This window comes from Dama dama, chromosome 18 (assembly GCF_033118175.1).
Source record: "Dama dama isolate Ldn47 chromosome 18, ASM3311817v1, whole genome shotgun sequence".
Lineage (NCBI taxonomy): Eukaryota > Metazoa > Chordata > Mammalia > Artiodactyla > Cervidae > Dama > Dama dama.
Genome location: NC_083698.1, coordinates 87,440,363 through 87,461,787, shown reverse-complemented (window position 1 = coordinate 87,461,787; position 21,425 = coordinate 87,440,363). Strand labels below are relative to the sequence as shown.

At 48.9% G+C, this 21,425-nt stretch overlaps 1 protein-coding gene across 1 annotated transcript; it reads left to right on the top strand.

Annotated features, from left to right (window-relative positions):
• The first annotated feature begins 890 nt into the window (after positions 1-890).
• PAX4 (paired box 4) lies at positions 891-17,621 on the top strand. Its single transcript, XM_061166405.1, has 12 exons — positions 891-950; positions 11,113-11,310; positions 13,165-13,272; positions 13,671-13,801; positions 14,054-14,269; positions 14,618-14,693; positions 15,265-15,390; positions 15,606-15,688; positions 16,040-16,109; positions 16,636-16,691; positions 16,952-17,093; positions 17,425-17,621. Exons 3-12 carry the CDS (start codon positions 13,260-13,262, stop codon positions 17,610-17,612), a joined length of 1,101 nt encoding a protein of 366 aa, XP_061022388.1. The 5' UTR covers positions 891-950; positions 11,113-11,310; positions 13,165-13,259; the 3' UTR covers positions 17,613-17,621.
• Positions 17,622-21,425: the final 3,804 nt, after the last annotated feature.

The window sequence follows — 21,425 nt, the reverse complement described above, 5'->3', positions numbered from 1 at the left end:
GTTAACTTGGGGATTTGTTTGCCTATGGGTTCTGCACAGCTCCTGATCTTCATTTTACCTAGGGGAGGATGAGCCTCCAAGGAGAGCTAAACACGTGGACGAGAATATGACAGTCAGCACAAAGTATTGGTCCCATGGAGTGATCTATAAGGAAGAACTTGCAGTGAGGGCATAAGGAGAAATGGCACCTTGGTGAGAGCCTTGGACTATTGCCTTGCTGGGCATTTGCTCTGGAGTGCCTACCAAGGGTACTGCTTCCTTCTACTTCAAGCTTTCCCCTTTCATCTCCTCCTCCATAAGTTGTTGAAAGATGAGAGTGCTTTAGGAGAGGAAGAATGTAGAAACTAGGAGGCAGGACTTACTTGCACATTGTAATTTTGCTATTTTGACCCCACCAACTTGTTGCCTTTCCAAGCAGACTGGAGTTCAGAGGATTCGATAGTTCAGCTGGTAAAGAATCCTCCTGCAATGCAGGAGAACCCAGTTTGATTCCTGAATCGGGAAGATCCCCTGGAAGAGGGATAGGCTACCTATTCCAATTTTCTTGGGCTTCCCTGGTGACTCAGTTGGTAAAGAATCTGCCTGCAATGTGGGAGACCTGGGTTCTATCCCTGGGTTGGGAAGATCCCCTGGAGGAGGGAACAACTACCCACTCCAGTATTCTGGCCTGGAGGATTCCATGGACTGTTTAGTCCATGGGATTCCAAAGAGTGTACACAACTGAGCGACTTTCACTTTCACCCTCCAGAACAGAGAAAGCCCAGCATTTGGAGGGGAGAGACAAGCTGTTTTTTTCCTGTTTTTTTTTTTAATCAGTTTTTTTGTTGTTGTTCTTGTTTTCTGTTTTTGTGGCCGTACCTGGAAGCCTGTGGGATCTTAGTGCCCTGACCAAAGATCAAACTTCTGCCCCCTGTATTGGAAGCACTGAGTCTCAACCTCTGGACCACCAGGTATGTCCCTGTTGTTTTCCTATTTGAATTGCGTGGTATCTCTGTGGGCTGGCTGTTTTCTTTCTCAACTGGGGCTCTCCCAGTACTCAAGACATGTGCACTTGAAACTCAGAAGGAATCTACTCTTACAGACTTCCTTTGCTTCTACACTTCATCCTCGTAGGCAGATGTACTGACATCTCCCCTGTTGCCCAGGACTCCACCTCTGTTCTTACCCAAGGCTCTACCAGTAGCTCCAAAAGTAGCTTTAATTTTTTTGAGACCAGGATAATAAAGAGAAGGGAAACATGCCTAAGAACTTGCTTTTCAAAGACACCATGCCAAGTGAGATAAGCCATACACAAAAGAACAGATATTACATGATCCCACTCACACGTGGTACCTAGAATAGACAAATCAATAGAAACAGAAAGTAACATTAAGGTCCAAGTTTAGAGGGAGTGAGGAAAGGAGAGTTACTATTTAATGGGTACAGAATTTGGGATGATGAAAAATTCTGGAAATGGATAGTGATGACGGATATACCACACTGTGAATGTACTTGATACCATGGAATTGTGCACTTAAACGTGGTTATGTGGTGCATATTTTCTCACAGTGTTAAAGAAAATGCCAGAGGTCAAATCAGCATTCTTTATTACTGATCCAGCAGACTTATTTTTTTCTGAGTTACTAAGATTAGTACATTTGGGCAATTATGTTAGTTTGACTGATATTTTTACCTGTTGGTTTAAAATAAATTCCTTGTTCTCTCCCAAGAAAAGAGAATTCTCTTCTCAAACCCAGCTGTCTTAACAGTGACAATAACCCCCATAAGATTTTACCCGGTTGAGTTCCTGAGCCTGTCTTTTCAATGCCATCTCTGGAGAAAGTCAGGATCATGGTGTGGGGAGTAGATATTGAAGGGTACGGGGTTAGAAGGGGACCTGGTGCCTCAGGGCACTGGCAGCTGCCAAATATTTCCCAAGTCTGCATCTCCTTTGCCTCTTCTGACTTGATGCTGTCTCCCCTGCCAATCACACAGCTCAGACTTTCTTTCAGAGGGGATGTGATGAAGGAAGCCTGGGTAACCAACCCAGGCTGTCCCTACCAAACGCAGAGCACTGGGCATCCTGCAGGGGGCGCCCATGTGCAGACCCTGAGGGCACCTGCATGGCCCAGGCGGGCTCCAGAGGGGCTGCCCCGGTGACTGAGGTCAGGCAGCTCTAGCCAGCATTCTCTCCAGACACTGTTTGATGGAAATGACTATTATTATATATTGTATTATAGATATAGAAAACTAACAGAAAGAACTTAAAGTACCAGGAGAAAGAGAAACCGGCATAGTGGGTGGAGAAAGTGAGGGGTTTGGTGAATAGTCTAAACGTTGAACAGTGAGAGAAGGGAGAATCAGAGAGGAAACAGGAGTTTCCATGGAACATCACTGTTGCACTTTCTTCCACCACAAAAAGAAAGAGAGAGATGAATGTGGAGCAGTCCAGGGAAGGCTAAAATAATTGATTTCAGGTAGTTGAGATCAGGTGGCTCTGTCGGTAAAGAATTCACCTGCAGTGCAGGAGACCTGGGGTTGACCCCTGAGTCAGGAACATCCTTGGAGAAGGGAATGCATTCTTGCCTGCAGAATCCCATGGACAGAGGAGCCTGGTGGGCTACAATTCATGGGGTCACACAGAGTCAGACATGATTGAGTGACCGAGCACACACGCAGTGGAGATTTGAGAGAGTCGGGGTAAGAAGTGGACACGAGGACCACCAGTAAAGAGGAATTGGGTAAGCTGAGGGGTGCAGGTGAGAGAGATGCCGGCTGGGCTGATGGTGAAACCTGGGACACGGACCATTCAAAGTCTCGTTATTGGGTTTGATGGTGCCAAGCCAGAGACAGTAATGAGACAATTTACCCTCTGGTAGCATAGTGACTTCTGTTGGGCTCAGCAGGTGTTGCTTTGGGGGCCTTGGTGGACACAGTAAAGATGAAAGAGTTCTGGATTCCTGGGATGGAAGTAAGATCCTTAACCTCGGGGAGGGAGCTTTATTCCCCATTGCCTTTGGGTCTTGCTAAGCAGTGGATAGTTATCCAAGCTGGAGCACTGAGCTTTCCTATGTAGGACCTGTTTCCAGACATAGTTTCAGAGCTGACTAGATTACATTAAAACAGTTCAGTCCCCTCTCACTCCATAGAGAGGCCACAGCCAGGATTCCATAACCTTCAGAAAGCATACAGGCAAAGACCTGAGATCCTCAATGACTTCTGTTCCTCATCCTCTTCCCTTTCAAAAGTACAGAAGTTTGGCTATTTCAAAGGCAGCAGAAAGATAGCCACCCAACTATCTCCAGATAAGGAAACCCTAGGTCAGAGAAGGAATGTCATATAATAGGCTCAGTGAGCCTAAAGAGCATGAGGGTCAACTGAAGAAGCAGAGAGACAGAAATGATAGGAGTGGAGACTTAAGGCAGCAAGGGCGGGGCTAGGAATGTCCTAAACTGGAACTGGTGAACTCAGTCAATAGAGAATAGCATTACCTGTTGGCACATAATAGTAGTAATAATAGTAGTAACAACAATTATAGCATAATGCCTATATGGAGTATTCTTTATATATATTCACTTACATAAGACATCAGTCTTATGAAGTAGGTGCTATTATGCGTGCGTGCTTACTCGCCCAGCTGTGTCTGAGTCTTTGTGACCCTTTGGACTGTGGTCCTCCAGGCTCCTCTGGCCATGGGATTTTTCAGGAAAGAGTACTGGAGTAGGTTGCCATTTCCTCCTCCAGAGGATCTTCCCAACCCAGGGATCGAACCCATACCTCCTATGTGTCCTGCATTGCAGGCAGATTCTTTACTTCTGAGCCATTGGGGAAGCCCAGGTACTATTAAAGTCACATGTTAAGATGTGGAAACCTGAAGCACAGAAAGTTTAAAAATATAGGCTCCAAGAGCCTATATTTAAAAAAAAAAAAAAAAGGCTCCAAGAGCACTGGGATTTGCCTTTTTTTATCCCCTGCTGTTATCCCGGTACCTGGCACATAATAGGTGTTCAATTATTATTTGTTAAATTAACAGTTAATTGGCCCAGAATCATGCAGATGGTGTGGGAGGGCTGGGACAGGAACTGAGGTTTGTTGGCTCTAAAGATTCCACTGTTAATTACTGAGATATACTGTCCTGAATGTCAAAGAGGAGATGCTCTTTGTATGTCTCTCAGCCTGAGTTACAGGTGCTTAGTAAACCCTGTCCTCACTCTCAAAGCTGGCTCTCTGAGGGAACACTTCCTAACTCATTTTATGAGACCAATATTAATTACCCTGACATGCTCATTCGTGTCCAGCTCTTTGCAACCCCATGGACTGAAGCCCACTAGCTTCCTCTGTACGTGGAATTCCCCAGGCAAGAATACAGAGTGGGTAGCCATTCCCTTCTCCAGGGCATCTTCCTGACCCAGAGATGGAACCTGGGTCTCTCACACTGTAAGCAGATTCTTTACCATCTGAGCCACCAGGGAAGCCCCCAGTGCAGTTAAAGACATCATAAGAAATGAAAGCTGAACACCAGTATTTTCATGAGCATAGGTGAAAAAAAATCAGTAAAATATTAGTAAGTTGTATCCAACAATGTATAAGAAGAATTATAAACCATGACCAAGTGAGTTTATTCCAGGCATGGAAAGCTGGCTCAATATTTAAAAATCAATGAATATAATCCATCACATCAGCAGGATAAAGAAGAAAAATGATCATATCAATTGATGTAGAAAAGGCACTTAACAAAATCCAATACTCACTCATGATAAAAGCTCTCAGCATATGGGGAATAGAAGAGAACACCCTAAGCTTGATAAAGAACATCTACAAAATTTACAGCTTAGGTTTATTAACTGTAACAAACTGGAGATACTGAAAATGGAGGAGGCTATGCCTATGTGGGGGCAGTGGGTATATGGGATTTCTCTGTACTTTCTTCTCAATTTTGCTGTGAATCCAAAACAGCTCTAAAAATTATAGTTAATAGGTTTGATGATGCCTTTCTAAATAAAACACCTAAGACATGGTCCATGATAGAAATAATTGATACGTCGAACTTCAGTTTGATTACAAACTTCTGCTCTTGGAAAGACAAGGTCAACAGTATTAGACTGGGAGGAAACATTTGCAAAACACATATCTGAGAAAGGAATGTTATCCAAAATATACAAAGAACTCTTAAAGCTTAACAATAAGAAAATAAACACCTGATTAACTTCTCCAAAGAAGATAAACAGATGGCAAAGAAGCATATGACAAGATTACCCACATCCTATCATTTAAGGAGAAGTAAGTTAAAATGACAATGATATACCACCAGACACCTATCAGAGTGGCCAAAAACCAAAATCCTGACAACACCAAATGCTAATGGGGATGTGAAGCAATAGGAACTCTTGTTCACAGCTGGAGGGCATGCAAAATGGTACAGCCAGTTTGGGAGACAGTTTGGTGGTTTTTCACAAAACTAGATGTACTCATACCATGTACTTCAGCAATTGTACTGCTTGTTATTTAGCCGAAAGAGTTGAAAACTTTTGTCCAGAGTAGGTGAATAGCTACATAAACTGTGGTTCATCCATACAGTGCACTATTATTCAGTCCTAAAAAGAAATCAGCTCTCAGAAAAAGCATGCAGGAATCTTAAGTGCATATTACTAAGTAAAAGAAGCCAGTCTGAAAAGGCAGCATAATTTATGATTCCATTATATGACATTCCAGAAATGGCAAAATGATGGTATTTATACAAAAGATCACTGGTTGCCAGGGGGCTTTTGGGGAGGGAGGTGGGTTGAATAGGTGAAATGCTACAGATTTCCTGGGGTGGGGGAAAGTACTCTGTATAGTTTACTGTACTTAGGGATATACAGATTTAGCATTTATCAAAACCTATAGAATTTTACAGCACAAAGAGTGAGTCTTAATGTATACAGATTTTAAAAGTTAGTTAGAGGTCAGGGAATCCTAAAGTGAAATGCAGAATATGACTAAATAATCCAGCTGTACTACAGTTAGATTATGAAGAGAAGGGAGTGGGGAAAAGGGTGCCTACTTAAGTAACTTTGGAAATGAGTGGAGTCTGTAAAACTAAAGGTAAAATAAATTGTACTTAAGTATTATATAGATGTTACAGAAAAGCAAGGGAGGAAACTAGAATGATCTGTGTGATAATGGATTGGAGTTGGAGACATGAGTATGAACTCATGTTTAGTTTATATAGATGGAAATGGTTACATATGGAACTCTTTACAGATATTAATATGTCTACATACACAGATTAGTACACACTAATGTTTATTTCTTTGCTCTCTCAGCTGAGAGAATCCAGAAGCACTGATATCCCAGTAGCAATAAGCAAACCTACCACTCTCCAACCAAGTGAACCAGAGCTCCATGGAGAAATAACTAATTCTAGGCTTGGGGCAGGTGATGTATAAGATAAATAAGGAGATACACACACACATAATAAAAGCTGAACCCCATGAAAATGAGGATATGCCAAAGGGACATAGGAACCAATTGAAAGAGTGCCCAATGGCTGAAGCTGGAACAATTTGAGCAACAAAAACAACAAGTAGTATATTGGATAATAATCCAAAGAATAAAATTAGTATCCATCGTCCATATTGATAGACATAGATTAGTGAACAAATAAGTGATTGTGTGTGTCATGCGTTCAGTCACTCAGTCATGGCCAGCTCTGTGATCCCAGGGCCTGCAGCCCACCAGTCTCCTCTGTCCATGGGGTTTCCCAGAGAAGAACACTGGAGTGGGTTGTCGTTTCCCACTTCAGGGGATCTTCCCAACCCAGGGATTGAACCTTGGTCTCCTGTGTCTCCTGTATTGACAGGCAGGTTCTTTAACACCACGTCACCTGGCGTGCTGCAGTTCATGGGGTCACAGAGAGTCTGACATGACTAGGCCTTGGTGACTGAAAAACAATGAACCTGGGAAGCCCCAGATAGGTGGGAGAGAAGTAAAAAAATCTCCGGGGCATAAGAAATCCAAAATCAATGTAATCACCCTCAAGCAGGTAAAGTATAACTCCTCACTCTTAAGGGTGCATTGTTCACAGGACTTCCTTCAGAAAAGTGCTGTATAGAAAGGAGGGAAAAAGAGTAATTTCAGTGGGGAAACCTAATATACACTACCTTAGCAAGATGATCAAGGTCAACATCAACAGAGGTGAGTCATTTTGACATGTGCTGTGATGGGATGCAATGAGAATGGCACTTCACCTTTTTGGATCTTCTTCCTCAAAACCTCTGTGTGTGTGTGTGTGTGTGTGCACGCGCGCGTGCGCTACCCACTCAGACATGTCCGACTTTTTGCATTCCCATGGACGTAGCCCGCCAGGTTCTTCTGTCCATGGGGATTCTCCAGGCAAAAATACTGGGGTGGATTGCCATTCTCTTCTCCAGGGGATTTTCCTGACCCAGGGATCAAACCCAGGTCTCCTGCACTGCAGGCAGATTCTTTACTGTCTGAACTAAAAGCCCGTCAGCTCAGTCTAATCATGAGGAAAACATCAGGCAAATCACAGCTGACAGATGTTCTGCAAAATACCTGACTCCTCAAAATTTTCAAAGTTATCAAAAACAAGAAAATCTGAGAAACCCTTACAGCCAAGAAGAGCCTCAGAATACCTGGTGACTAAATGTGGTGTCCTAGACGGGGTTCTGAAATGGAAAAGAGGACGTTAGGGGAAAGACTGAGGAACTCTAAAATAAAGCGTGGATTTTAGTTATCAATGAGTGTTAGTTGCTCAGTCATGTCTGACTCTTTGTGACACCATGGACTTTAGCCCACTAGGCTCCTCTGTCCATGGAGATTCTCCAGGCAAGAAAATTGTAAGCGGTAGCCATTCCCTTCTCCAGTGGGTCTTCCCTGTCTCAGGGATCAAACCCGGGTTTCCCACATTGCAGGGGGATTCTTTACCTTCTGAGCCACCAGGGAAGCCCTTTCCACATTGGCTCACTAATTATAACAAATAGTACTGTAAGATGTTCATAACAGGGGAAACAGTGTGTGGGGTATATGAAAACTCTCTTTGAAATTTCTCTGTAAACCTAAGATTGTCCTAAAAAATAAAGCTTATTACAATAAAATGTATTTTAAAAATGGACCATTATCTGCTTCCTTAGATTCTCCACTGGAGTGGGGAAGCTTTGTGGAGCTCAGAGCTGGCCATCCCAGAGAAACAGATGGAACTTTGGGTCAGCAGACAGGTCTGAAAACTCCAGTCAGGACGCTGCCCCTTTCCCTTGGGCAGGGCTAGTGTGCCGGCAGACCCAGAGACATATTCCCCACAAGTGACTTGGCCTCTGTGGTCTGAGGTGCATGGGGCCGGACCTGACAGCTTTGGGCTGGGCTCTTCCTTGCTGCCCTCGGCCCAACACCACGAGTTTCCTTGCCTGGCCTCCTAGAGTCTTTGGCTCTAACTCCCCAGCTCTGCTAAGGGTTGTCTAGGAAAGTGTAGACTCCCCACCCTGCCCGGCAAACCTAGTTCTGAGAGAAACGTGGGGAAGGCCAAGCGCAGAGGTTAGGCACTCCTGGGGAAAAAGAAGGAAAAGGGGGGTATTTTCTGTGTCCCCAGTTGAGAGGAAGTGCTCTTCACTCTCCCTGGCACATTCAGAGGGAGGGAGCTGAGTAGCCAGCGTTCCAGACACCGGCCAGAAAAGCGCTGGGATTTTGCAGAAAAGCAGGGTCTCCCAGCTCTGGTCTGGGAAAGCACGGCTGGCAGTGCTGGAGTTGCAGCTTCAGGACTAAGCTTAGGAATATCCAAGGAACTTGAAGATTCCCCATGTTTTTGTGGCCAGGAAACTACGATGACTTTCAACGCGGAGGCGTGTGCTGCCAGAGAGCGGTTTTGGCGAGATGGCCAGTGCGCTCTGGAAAGCTGAGGACTGGCAGGAAACGGGGCTCTCTGGAGAGAGGGAAGTTAGGAGCCAGAACCCTACAGCTCACTAGGAGGGGCCACGGGGAGGGGTAGCAATAGCCTGGAACTGGCATCGCCACCCTCATTGAGTGCCCAAAGCCCAGGGTGAGGATTCAGGGCAAAGCTTCTGGTCTCAGCTCCGGCTGCGCCCTGCCATCTCCAGCTTTACGCACGGGCTTGTCTCGTCTGCTGGCCCCGTGAGGAGGGCCGGGGAACTCCAGCCTCCTCACCTGAGGACTGGTCTTTTCCTGCAGCTTCAGGGCTTTATACCAGGGGGCCCCGAGGGCAGTAGAAGCCAGTGGTTCGGGCTCTGTAACAGGGCAAGGGACAATCAGGAATGGCCACGGCTGGCCTGGAGAGGGGCGCACAGTCGGGCTGGCGGGTGGCAAGACCTCTGAGTTAATGTATAATTGTGAGCAGATGGCGGGGGCTGGCAGCAGCCTGGGGCTTGGGCCCAGCTAATGAGGGACAATTAGCCCCAAGCCCGGTGGGGGCGGCTGAGAGAGTCAGACAGTGAAGGCAGATATTTGCTCCTCAAACAGTCTGGCGCTTTGGGCAGAGGGCTGAGTGGCTGAGCCTTTGGGCTGGCTAGGCTCCCCTTCCTCTCTTTTCCCTCCCCCCATCACCTCTGGGTCGAAAGCCTCTGTTTGTTCAGACCCAAGAGTGTGTTGTAAAGGCGGGGGGAGAGGGTAGTTTATGGGGGAAATCACTGCCTCCGCCATCTGCCAGGTCTTGTCCCTGCTCCCCCTGACACCCCTATCTCCACCCTTACACAGCTGTCCATGGGAATAGTGGGTCTGGACATGGAGCCTTTGGTCCCCAGATGCAGGGGCAAATAAAGGGGAAGGGATGAGGCAGGAAAAGAGGACTAAGATCAGGGGTACCACATGCCTTCCTCAGGACCTCCTCTCACCCAGGCATGGCTGAGTATTGGGACCAGCAGTTCCAGCTGCCCTGGGAGTGAACTGGCTCTCCAGTCACTAGGGCATGTGCTGTCCTCCCCCTGGTGCTGAAACCATCTGCTGCAGTCTGCCCAGGGCTCTGGACTAGCCCGAGGAGGTTGGAAAAAGAGGGGAGTAAGTGTCAGGGTAAGGGAGAAAACCCACTTCTGTGATACATTTGGCTCTGTTTTGAGAATGAGTTCCCAACCCTAGGCTCAACCATGATATCCATGCCTCTGTCCCTGCCAAACCAAAGCATTTACCAATGAAACCTAGTCTTAGATCTCCACACCCTGCTTGCTTTCAGCCTGACATCTGAGAGGGTCTCTCAGAATCCAAAGTGTGGGATGGACCCAAAGAGTTTTCCATGCTGCCTCCTTCACAAGAGATCTGCCCATGCTGGAGGTGGCAACAGAGCTTCCGTGCGCTGGGGGCTTTGTCTCCTTTCCAGCTGCTGGGCCTTCCACCCCAACAACGATCCGGGTACCCTGTGGTGTCCATGGTGGGAACAGGAGCGTCATTCATAACTTAGAGTCTAAAAGCACCATATCCTTAGTGGAATGGAGCCTGATAAATCTAGAAATGGATAGATACCCCACCTGCAACCTAACTCCCCTCAGAGGCTCATTCCCTCCATCAACCCTGTTGACAGTATTCTGAATCCCAGGGTCCCCCAATTTCTAAGCAAGACTCATCCTGGGCGTCACCTCAGTCAAGGAGCCAATTGGAGGTTTGGTTAGGACACTTGGGAAGAACTGGTGCCGTGTGACACTCTTTTCTACACATATCTCATTCTCTGAGAGATTCATGGGCCAACCTGGCCAGTATTTAGGTGTTGGTCTATGTACCCATTTATTTTTTCAACCAACACAGAACTCGGGAGTTGACCCAGAACCCAAAAGTGCATTCTGGGTGGGAGGCTGTGTCTGTGGTTCTGGAAGTCACGTTTGGGCTAATGAGCATCTGAAGACGTGGAGACACAGTCTGAAATTCCCCCATCTTCCTTATTCCTCATCCACTTCAGGAGTACTGGCCCCTGAGTGGGTGTGCTAAAGGGCTAGGTGCCTTGGGTGAGACTGGCTCTGGCCCTGCTTCAGGCTGGCACGGGGGGGCAACATGGGCTCCGAGGACTTCTGGTGGAAGGACACAGTGAGGTTGGCTGTGGTTTGCCCTGACTCAGGGCCAGCGTCAGTCAGCCCCATGCACACCTCCCTCCTCCTCTCTCCTCTGCTCATGGCCTGTGACATCACTGGCTACTCCCAGAAGGCTGCCCTCTGCTCCTGATCACCGGGCTCTCTGTAGCTCTGGACCCCCTGGCAGGACTGAAGCAGAAAGAGAGAGGAGGCTGTTACCAGGACCAGACCAGCACCCTCCCTGGAGACTGCAGGGGTCTCAGGAGCCCAGATCAGGAGACTGAGACTCTTGAAGCATCGAAGCTGTCACCTCAGTGTCTCCACACAGGTAGCTCACCTCCGGCTCATTGTCTGCTCCGCCTCCCAGGCTGGCTCCATGTCTTTGTGTGGCCAAGCCAACCTCTCTCCTCCTTTGTCTCTGCAGCCACCTCCTTCCTGCCCCTTCAGCCCACTCTGCTGCTCTCCTATCTTGTGAGGACCGGTTCTCTCCTCAGACAAGTCAATGTGAATGTTGGAAATGTGTGGTGCGGTGACTGGGAATGGGTTACTATTTTGAGTTGGGGGGATTTTAGGTTTGGGTATCGAACCTGAGCCCCTACAGCTCCTCTTGAGCTCTAGTCACCGAGGGGAGGACAGATTCCTCTCAAGGATTCAGGGCTTGGCTGATTTTCTGAGCTTTTGACATAGCCCTTTAAGTCCCCGGATTCTTTCCTCTCTCCATTGCTTTCGTGGTAGCAGGGGTGGAGGCAGAGAAAGAGAGCCTTAGGATTAGAAGCTGGAAATTTCAGCTTCTGAGGAGGGACTGGCTTCTAAACTTCCTTAACTTTACTCCCTGGGTAGCCTCTTAATTGCGAGAACCCCAATTTGTCCCTTGGTTTTCTTTCTGGAGAAACCTCTGCCTGCCTTCCTGACTCTCTGGAAAGATGAGAGCTTGTAGGGGAATGCGTCTCTCTCTGTCTAGAGAGGAGTGAGTAAAAGCTGTTTCAGTTCCTGAGTTTCTCCAGTCCCTCCTGAGTTCATTGTTTTCTCCCCAGCACTAGTCTCCTCTTCCTGGCTGCTCTGCGATCTCCTGGAGAGCAAAAGCCTTGTCCTTTTCCTTTTTACTCCCTTCATTCTAAACAACTAGCTATGTACTCATGATTAATACCATGTTCAGTAGATAATTGCAGATTAGTTGATTAAGTCGAGATGGTGTGGTTATTACAGGAAAGTTCCAAGCATAAGTTATTCTCTGGGGTGACCCCCAGCCGTGCCAGCGGTCCAGGCATGAAAGGAGGTGGCATCAACTGCCATGTCTAGCTGTTAAAAGCAAGACAGACATGGTGGTTCATGACCTGGGTCCCTAGCTGCCCAGAGACTCTCATGCTCACCTTGGCATCTATGCAGGTCAGAGACAGCCCTCTCCTGCTTCTCCCTCCCTCCCTTCAACATCCCTTTGGTAAATGGTAATTGAAGGAATGAGTGTCTGGCCCCGGAGAGCTGACCTTTGAGAGTATGAGATCTAGAACTCTCCAGAGTTAACAGGAAATAACAACCCCAGTGGGTTAGAAGGTGTCAAGAGAGGTGTCTTCTGGCAGACGCTAGAACTTCAGGCTTGTTCATCTCTACTTCCAGTGGGTGGGGACTGAGCTTCAATGCCTGGGGGTAGAGCCGAGCCCTGGTGTCTCCCCAGACCTTCCTGGGGAGCATAAAACACAGAGCAAGACCCTCCCATGAGATGCTCTGCAGGAAGCTTTCTGGCTGGTGGTTTGGAGAACATAACCTGCATGAGACTGCAGGCAGAGCCTTTAATGTGGTTCCCAGCCCTGGACCAGGGTGATGGGGATCTGTGGTCCCTAGTGCTCTCCCTGGCTGGGCAGAACCTCCTAAGCTTAGGAGGCGGGACCCCTGCCCCAAGTGTATCACCTCCTAGGGGATGATAAGGCTTTTGAGGGATCTTAGCTCCTCAACCAGGGATCCAACATGCATGCTGTGCACCGGAAGTGCTGAGTCTTAGCCACTGGACTGCCAGGGAAGTCCCCTAGCCCTGTGATGTTTTAACTCAAAGGTTTAGTAAAACGAATCTGAGTCTTTGTAACCAATCTACTGGCAAATTTTAGAAATCTTATCCTCTATCACAAAGCCCTATCCCAAGATTATTCCAAGCAAGAGATTCCACCCAAAGAACCCTGGATTATTGTAGGCTCAGCCTCAAGAACAAAGAAGGACCTCCCAGGAGAAACTGCTCTCCCCAGTATTCCCAGTGCCTGTCCTTTGAGAGGAGGCTCAGCCTGGAGCATGCCGCAGGATGGTAAGATGCCCAAGAGAAGCTGGAAGGACAGGGTAGCAAAAAGAGGGCAGAAATGGCTCAGGGTTCTGCTTCCATCCACGTGGTTTCATGTGCCCTTAGCCAGCGTTCTAAGGGAGCTCAGTCCAGACAGTCTCTGTTCCACCCTGTGTCCCTAAGCTCAGGAGGGCCAGTGCCTATGGCCAAGGAGCAGAGATTCACCCATGAGGCAGCTCCCAGAGAAAGTGGCATGTTTGGGGGACCCTGTGAGCAGAACAGGGGCCATCCCCGGGGGAGAGGATTTTCTCTACAGTGGGAAGGCAGGCTGGAGGGGTAACCCCTCTCCCAGGGGGGTCGTCCTGGCCACAGATAGACTGGGGAGAGGGGAGCTGCTGGGTTGGATGCTTCTCTCTCCCTCCCAGGGATCAGCAGTGTGAACCAGCTGGGGGGGCTCTTTGTGAATGGTCGGCCCCTGCCCCTGGATACCCGGCAACAGATTGTGCGGCTGGCTGTCAGCGGGATGCGGCCCTGTGACATCTCCCGGAGCCTCAAGGTAGGATCCTGGGCCCTTCACCCAGTGATGGGGACAAGAAGCAGGGACAGGAGGCCCTTTAAGGCAAGTCTGGGGCTGGTGCAGACTGGGAGGGCCTTTGGGCTTGGGCTGCTCCCTGAGGGCTGGGATAGGGAGCTTCAGACTTCCGAAGGTGGGGCTGGACTCCACTCTGTGGCCTTGTAGCTTCTGTCCCAGGGACACTCCTCCTCTGGCCATTAGGCCTTACCTGTCTCTGCATTTCACCTGACGCAGGTATCTAATGGCTGTGTGAGCAAGATCCTAGGGCGTTACTACCGCACAGGTGTCTTGGAGCCCAAGGGGATTGGGGGAAGCAAGCCACGCTTGGCCACACCGCCAGTGGTGGCACGAATCGCCCAGCTCAAGGGGGAGTGCCCGGCCCTCTTCGCCTGGGAGATCCAACGCCAGCTCTGTGCAGAAGGGCTTTGCACCCAGGACAAGACTCCCAGTGTAAGTGCCCTTCCCTCCCCAGAACCAGAACCGGAATCGCAGACAGGCTGTCTGGCGAGGCAGAAGTAGATCCGTTCTTATTTGGTAATGGGGCCTCCCAGGCTGGGGGCAGGGCTCCCGGGCTCTCTTCTGACCCAGAAGTTTCTCTTCTGAAAAGTAGTGAGACAGGTGAGATGAAGAAAGTATGGGGAGTGAGAGGAGGCTGCCCTTGGAACTAAGGTGTTGGCTGGGACAGAGAGAGAGAGAGAGAGGATGTTGGGGGAACATCCTTAGGAAGCAACCATCCTTAGGAAGCAAACTTAGGAAGCTCTTTGCACCATCTTCCTACTCAACACCCCACATCCTCAGGTCTCCTCCATCAACCGAGTCCTGCGGGCATTGCAGGAGGACCAGAGACCGCCCTGGATACATCTCAGGTTGCCAGGTGGGTCTTGGAGCTGCCTCCAGGGATGATCAGAGCCACATGTAAGCATCTTACAGTTTTCACATTCCTTTCTTATTCTTTCTTGCATCACCCTCACCACAAGACAACTGAGAGAGGCTGATAGGGGATCTTATTCTCTCCTGGCAGGAGAGGATGGAGGCTCAGAGGAAGGGAAACGACTAACCCAAGGTCACTAGATAGGTGTTGGCAGGTCCTAGAATGGAGACCAGCTCCCTAGACCTCTAGGTTCACAGGATCTGCTGAGGAGGAGGCAGGACTCGGGTTTCCACATCTTCCCCCTGCCTCGATCACAGCCTCTCAGACCACTTTTGCTGTGCTGCGGTGGTCACGCAAGCCTGGACCAAACCTTGCAGCTGTCTCCCTCCAGATACTAAGCATGCGCCCACCACAGTATGGAGTGTGCCCCTCACCCAGCACCCCTGCAGCAACCCCCGAGTCCAGGTGGATGTCCCAGCGGTGCAGCTCCTCTCTATAGCCACACTGCCCCGGCCCCATAGCCCCAGAGGAATCACTGTCGCAAACCCACTCCAGCTACCGTCTCCCTTTGCAGCCGGTTTGGGTCCAATTCCTCGAACTCCGCCTAGTGACTCTGAGGCTCCCCGGGGTCCCCACCCAGGAACTGGCCACCGGAATCGGACGATCTTTTCCCCAGGACAAGCCGAGGCGCTGGAGAAAGGTGCCGGGGCTGGGTGGATGTGGGCCATGGAGGTGAGGACCCGGAGGCCTGTGGGCCACGGCTGAGCGCTGGAGGCTGCAGGTGGCCCTGCCTCCAGGAGGAGGGCAGTTCAGCGTTGTCCCAGGCGGGGTGGGAGTTGGGGGGGTGTTGCTGAGGGGGCGGCAGGCCTTGCTCCTCTCCCCGTGCCCTTGCCGTGTGAGCCTCCATCTCTGCAGAATTCCAGCGTGGGCAGTACCCTGATTCAGTGGCCCGTGGGAAACTGGCTGCAGCCACCTCTCTGCCTGAGGACACGGTGAGGGTGAGTGAGCCCGGCCGCACTGCGCGCACAGACCCCAAGGACAGAGTCTGGGCCAGGCAGTCTTTGGGCTCTGGTGCAGTAGAGAAGGGGGCGGGAAGGGGGAGACCGGCTTGTTTGGAGCAGAAATGAGCCCCTCCGTGTTCCCCTGCTGCTGATTGCTCTCCCCTCCTCCCCCTCCAAGCCTTGGTGCTGAGGAAGGGGTCAGAGAGCAAAGGCCAGAGCAGGAAGCAGGGAGGTCGGGTCTGGGGAAGGGTCTGCTCTCTGAGTCCAGGTCAGGAACACGTGGGTGAGAACAGTAAGTGCTGGGCCCTGGAGCGCACAGTCAGCTGCATGGTTTCTGCCCTCCCTCAGATCTGGTTTTCCAACCGAAGAGCCAAATGGCGCCGACAAGAGAAGCTCAAGTGGGAGATGCAGTTTCCAGGTGATTTCTCTGCCCATCCATCCACTCATCCATCCACTCACCTTTCTCTTCCTTCCTTCCTTTCTTCCCTTTCCTTCCTTCCATCCGTTCACATTTCTCTTCCTTCCTTTCCTTCCATTTGTCCATCTATCCATCCATCCACTTACCTTTCCCTTCCTTCCTTCTATCCATTCATCCACCTATCTTTCCATCCATTCATCCACCTATCTTTCCTTCCATCTATCCATCCACCGAACATTTACTTGGCACATCCCACGCATCAGACCTTGTGTTGTATGCTGGACACACATAATCCTTGCTCTTCAGGGCTGCACAGCCCCCGATCATTCCTGGGAACTAATCCTTCTTCCCCAGTCTTTTAAGACCCCGCCTTGGGGAGGAGGCAGTTTAGGGCTGTAACATCTACCCCCTCCCACCCCTGCCGGAAGTCATTGCCTTTCGTAAAACTTCCCCTGCCTCTCACCACCACCCCCTGCTCCGCAGACCCTTGTTCCTCCTGCTGAGTAGATTCTCCCTTACCTTGTAGGTGGTTCCCCGGGTCTGACTGTACCAAGTGCCTCCCCAGGAATCTTCTCTGCACAGGTATCCAGGAGGAGGGGGAGTTTGTGAACTGGGAAGGCCAAAGGGGTCACTGCTCCTCCCATTCCCAGTGGAGGCCTGAGCTAGAATTCACGATGCCCCTGGCCCCCACAGGGCACGCTTCCAGGGAGTGCCATCCTCATAGTCTACTGTGTGAATGGCTCCCCCTGAAGTTGTTCAAGATACAGCCTGGGGGCAGGGGTCCTGGTCGTGCTAAACAGGAGGCATCGCTGGCAGCTGTGGGCTTCCTCTTGCTTTCCCAGCAGTCCCCCGGCAGTGTGTCCACAGCAGTCCTACCTACCCTGGAATCCTTGGGTCCCTCCAGCTATCCGCTGTGCTGGGGGACAGCATCTGAGGGGTGTCTGAGTGACACCTCACCACAAGCCTGTCTCCAGTCCCGCTGGGGTAAGAATCCGTGCCAGGCCGCACTCCTACAGGGTGTGGGGAAGGCAAACCAACTCCTTGACCCACCGGAAGGCCCGATCTCCAGTCGGGGTTATCAGTGGAACCTCAATACAGCTTTCCTCATTCCTTGCATGGCCCACAGAGTTGGGGAGACTAGCACCCCTGAGTGTATACTGCCATTGACAGCTGTAGCAGGAAGACAGGGCGGGATTGGGACCTGAGTGTATATATCCAGGGTAAAGAGCCAACATCTGCCTCTCTCCCCATCAGTGACTTGGGGGGCTGGGGGGCCAACAAAAAGCCCAAGCTCAAACTCTCTTCATCCTTGCAGGCTACCTGCCCCCCACAGCTGAGCTCCCTGGACTCCATCCTGCTTTGCCATCCTTGCCCTTCCTTCCGCTGCCCCCATCGCCAGTCTTGGTGCCCATCAGGCCTTGCACTGGCCTGGCTCCCCAGTGCGAGGTCTGGGATGAGGGAGGAGGCTCAGTGTGGAAGGGAGATGTGGTGGGGAGGATCTGACCCCACTTGTCCGAGCAGGGCACTGCCCCTCTGCCTTCCTGTGTCCCCTCCTTGTCTGTGGGCCTTGCCCCTCTTGTGTGGCACTTGAGTGGAGAGGCTGTGCCCACCCACGTCACATTGGCCTTACGAGGCTTCCAGTTGGCAGTAATAAAAACATTTTTAAAATTGGCAGTAGTTCTGTTGTCCATCGTGTTTTTAAAGTGACTACTCATAATCCCATCCCTACATTTAACAATTATAAACAGTTTGCCCTCTGTCTATCTAAATACCTATCTATGAAAATGTATATCTAGCTAGCTATCATCTAATATACTTATGTGTTTATATACTATGCATCTAGCTACTGTCTATCCATCCAATCTAACTAATCTCTGTATATATGTATGTATCTGCACATGTATGTATATGTATCTGCCTTGGTGTTTTGGTGCTCATATACCCACACGTATGCACACACGTGTGCACACATACAGATACTGATAGCACCTCATGGCCTGTCACCACTGAGTCCTCCAGCATGCATCTCCAAAAAATAAGGGAAGTTTTCTTACATTACCACAACACCATGACCACATCTAAGAAAATGTCTAATAATTCCTTAATCTAAGAAGAGACATATGAACTCTTTAATTGCATATGTATTTTCTGCATAGTGAAATGCCCCTTTTTATATTCTGCTCATCCCTTTATACGTGCTCCTGGGGCATGTTTGCTTGCTTCTTCTTTTCTGTAAGTTCCAAATCGTCTCAATTTTGTCTCCCTAGAGAGAAATCTCCAGGCTCCTCCTGGGAAACCTAGGGATGTAAGAAAAGAGAGGGACACAGAGGAAAGTGATAGAGGGGATATTTGTAGTGCGGGGTAAGCTCATCTCTCCAAATTCTTTCCTTTTTGAAGAGATGGGGATGGAATGATGGTGGTGCAAAGTGAGGGTCAGGACGGAGTTTATTTACTCCCATCTGCAACAGGTACTGGTCCAGAAGTTATCCTTCAATAAGTCTCTTTATCATCAAATAATCTAGAGCTGTGCTGCCAGTAAAAGTAGCCACCAACCACATGTGGCTATTTAAGTGATTAAAATGAAACAAAATGAAGAATTCAGCTCCTCACTCACACTGTGTGTGTGCTCAGTCGCTTCTGTTGTATCTGACTCTTTGCAACCCCATGGACTGTAGCCCACCAGGCTCTGCTGTCCATGGGATTCTCCAGGCAAGAATACTGGAGCAGGTTGCCATGCCCTCCTCCAGGGGATCTTCTGGACTCAGGGATTGAACCTGAGTCTTCTGCATCTCCTGCATTAGTAGGCGGATTCTTTACCCACTAAGTCACCTGGGAAGTAGTCACATGTGCCTGTGGCTACTGTGTTGGGCAGTAAACATTATAGAACATTTCCATCAGCACAGAGAGTTCCACGTGATAGCACAGCTCTAGCATGAAATTCCAAGGATAACAGAGCATGACCTGTATTTTTTTTTTTTGTCTTCAGTGTATTCATTTTTATGGTCATTTTCTATTCATGGCTTCCCTGATAGCTCAGTTGGTAAATAATCCACCTGCAATGCAGGAGACCCTGGTTCGATTCCTTGGTTGGGAAGATCCACTGAAGAAGGGATAGATAGTTTACCCACCCCAGTATTCTTGGACTTCCCTTGTGGCTCAGCTGGTAAAGAATCTGCCTGCAATGTGGGAGACCTGGGTTCGATCCCTGGGTTGGGAAGATCCCCTGGAGAAGGGAAAGTCTACCCAGTTTAGTATTCTGGCCTGGAGAATTTCATGGACCGTACAATCATGGGGTTGCAGAGAGTCAGACACGACTGAGCAACTTTCACTTCACTTCTGCTCATGGCAAGTGATTCTGGTCTTCCATTTTATGATAGTGATTAAAATATCCCTTTCTAAATAAATGTACTTAAGAGCCTATGTTAAGAAAGGCATTAATGGGGCAGATGGTATGCCACTAAGGGCCAAGGTTATGAAGACAGCGCAAGAAAGACAACCATTTTGGAAGCTCTGTTTTGATGGAAAGAGTCATGGGCATCAGGGTCTACTCTAATTGAAGAATTGTATCAGAGGTCCCAGTCACAGGCAAATCACTTCAGCTTCCTATAAATGGTGGGCAGTGATGGAGAAAAAAACCTGTTGCGTCCTACTGACAGGATCAAAAGGAAATGATAAGGTGGGATGGTCGGTAAGCTGTGGAGGGAGAGTGGGCTATATATGCATAAGCTGTCATTACAACTACCTTGTGCCTATAGGATTAGTAAATCTTCCTTTATCCTAAACCAAAAGGACATCTAGTCATATCTGGATTGTGAATCCTTCAGGGCGAGGCTTATTCCTCATGGGATCGCTGGGAAAAATCTAGTGGTTCTGGAGGGGATGGGGAGAATCAGTGGAAGAACAGGTTACCATTTGGTCTCCCCTCTTCTGGACACCACTTGGAGTGACCTGGAGTCTCAGTTGCCACCCACATTCACACCTCTACTTTCAAGTCAGATGCACACCAGGGTCTTGGGGGTGGCCGTTTGTGATGTATTGTTGCTCGAAACAGGTGCTTTGCTAAACTGGGTAGGAAAAGTTGTGTTACAGATATTCTTCTCATGGATCTTGACTCTGGGGTTCCTGTTTGCTTTAGTGTAGTAGTTTCTCCTGGAAGATTTGGATTTTGGTAGGTGGCATCCTGTTGACCTGGGGAGGAAAGAGGAAATAGAAACCTTCAGGTGGTCATTTGCTGATTTCTAGCATTTAGGAAAAAAACCTGGTGAGACCCAGTGGGAAGAGAGAAGATAAAGTCATTTGTTCCTTTCTTGATGAAGGGCCACAGGGACAGAGGAGAGGTTAGTTTATAGGAAAGAGCAGTAGAAGGGATTTTGAAAAATCCAATAAATGGTGCAAAATACCACCAGAATTCACATGGAGACTACAACCAACAGGTTAGACTTCCTAAGAATTCAAACAGACTTGAAGAAGACATCTGATGGAGTGAGGATGTGCAAGGTGCCAAGTTGTTTACTAAGCATTTCACTGTCATCAGCTCATGTAACACAATAATCCCATGAGAGGCACACTATATTCCCATTTCACCTACAAGAAACAGACTTTGAGAGGTTCATTGGCCCAAGGTCAAGTAACCAGTTTTGCTAGTAAGCATCAATTAGAACCCAGTTCTGAGTCCAGAAATGTACTCTTAACCACTTTGATGGAGTGTCTACTAGAATGTCAGGCCTGGAAAGAGTCTGAGAAATCTAGTGCAATCCAAATCCTTCATGGAATAGATAAGGAAACAACTTAGTGGGATTTCCTTTTGTTTTCCACTTTGCCATAATTAAAGGGTTTACGTAGTCAATAGAAGATGAAGGAAAAGAGTGAATGAATATGGGGATCTCTATCTAGAGGTATACAGTCACTGAACCCTCCTACCACCCTATGAAGCAGACATTATCCCCATTTTACAGATAAGGAAACCAAGGCCTAGAAATGTTAGAGCAATTTCCCTGGGGTTACAGAGCTAGTAAGGACTATGCCTTGCTAGTTTTGGTTCCAGGTCTATATAATATCAAAACTGAATCTCTTTCTACAACATCCTCCTGGCTTGGATGGAGAGAGGATGATTGAGAAGGGATAAGGCTAAGAGTTATGAGCAGGAAAAGATGGAATAGAGGCAGCATCTTAGAAAAGTGGACTTACGGTGAAGAAGAGATCAGGTGGGGATGGGCCTGGTGGCTGGGGAGCCCTTGTTGTACTGCAGGCTCTTGGTGGAAAGCCTGCCACACAATTGTGACAGAAATTATGGTAATTACTAAGGAGCAAGCTAGG

Coding starts and splice junctions, on each gene's coding strand:
- PAX4 (XM_061166405.1), top strand. Junction 15,391..15,605: donor AGCCGAGGCGCTGGAGAAAG/GTGCCGGGGCTG, acceptor CCATCTCTGCAG/AATTCCAGCGTGGGCAGTAC. Junction 15,689..16,039: donor TGCCTGAGGACACGGTGAGG/GTGAGTGAGCCC, acceptor GCCCTCCCTCAG/ATCTGGTTTTCCAACCGAAG.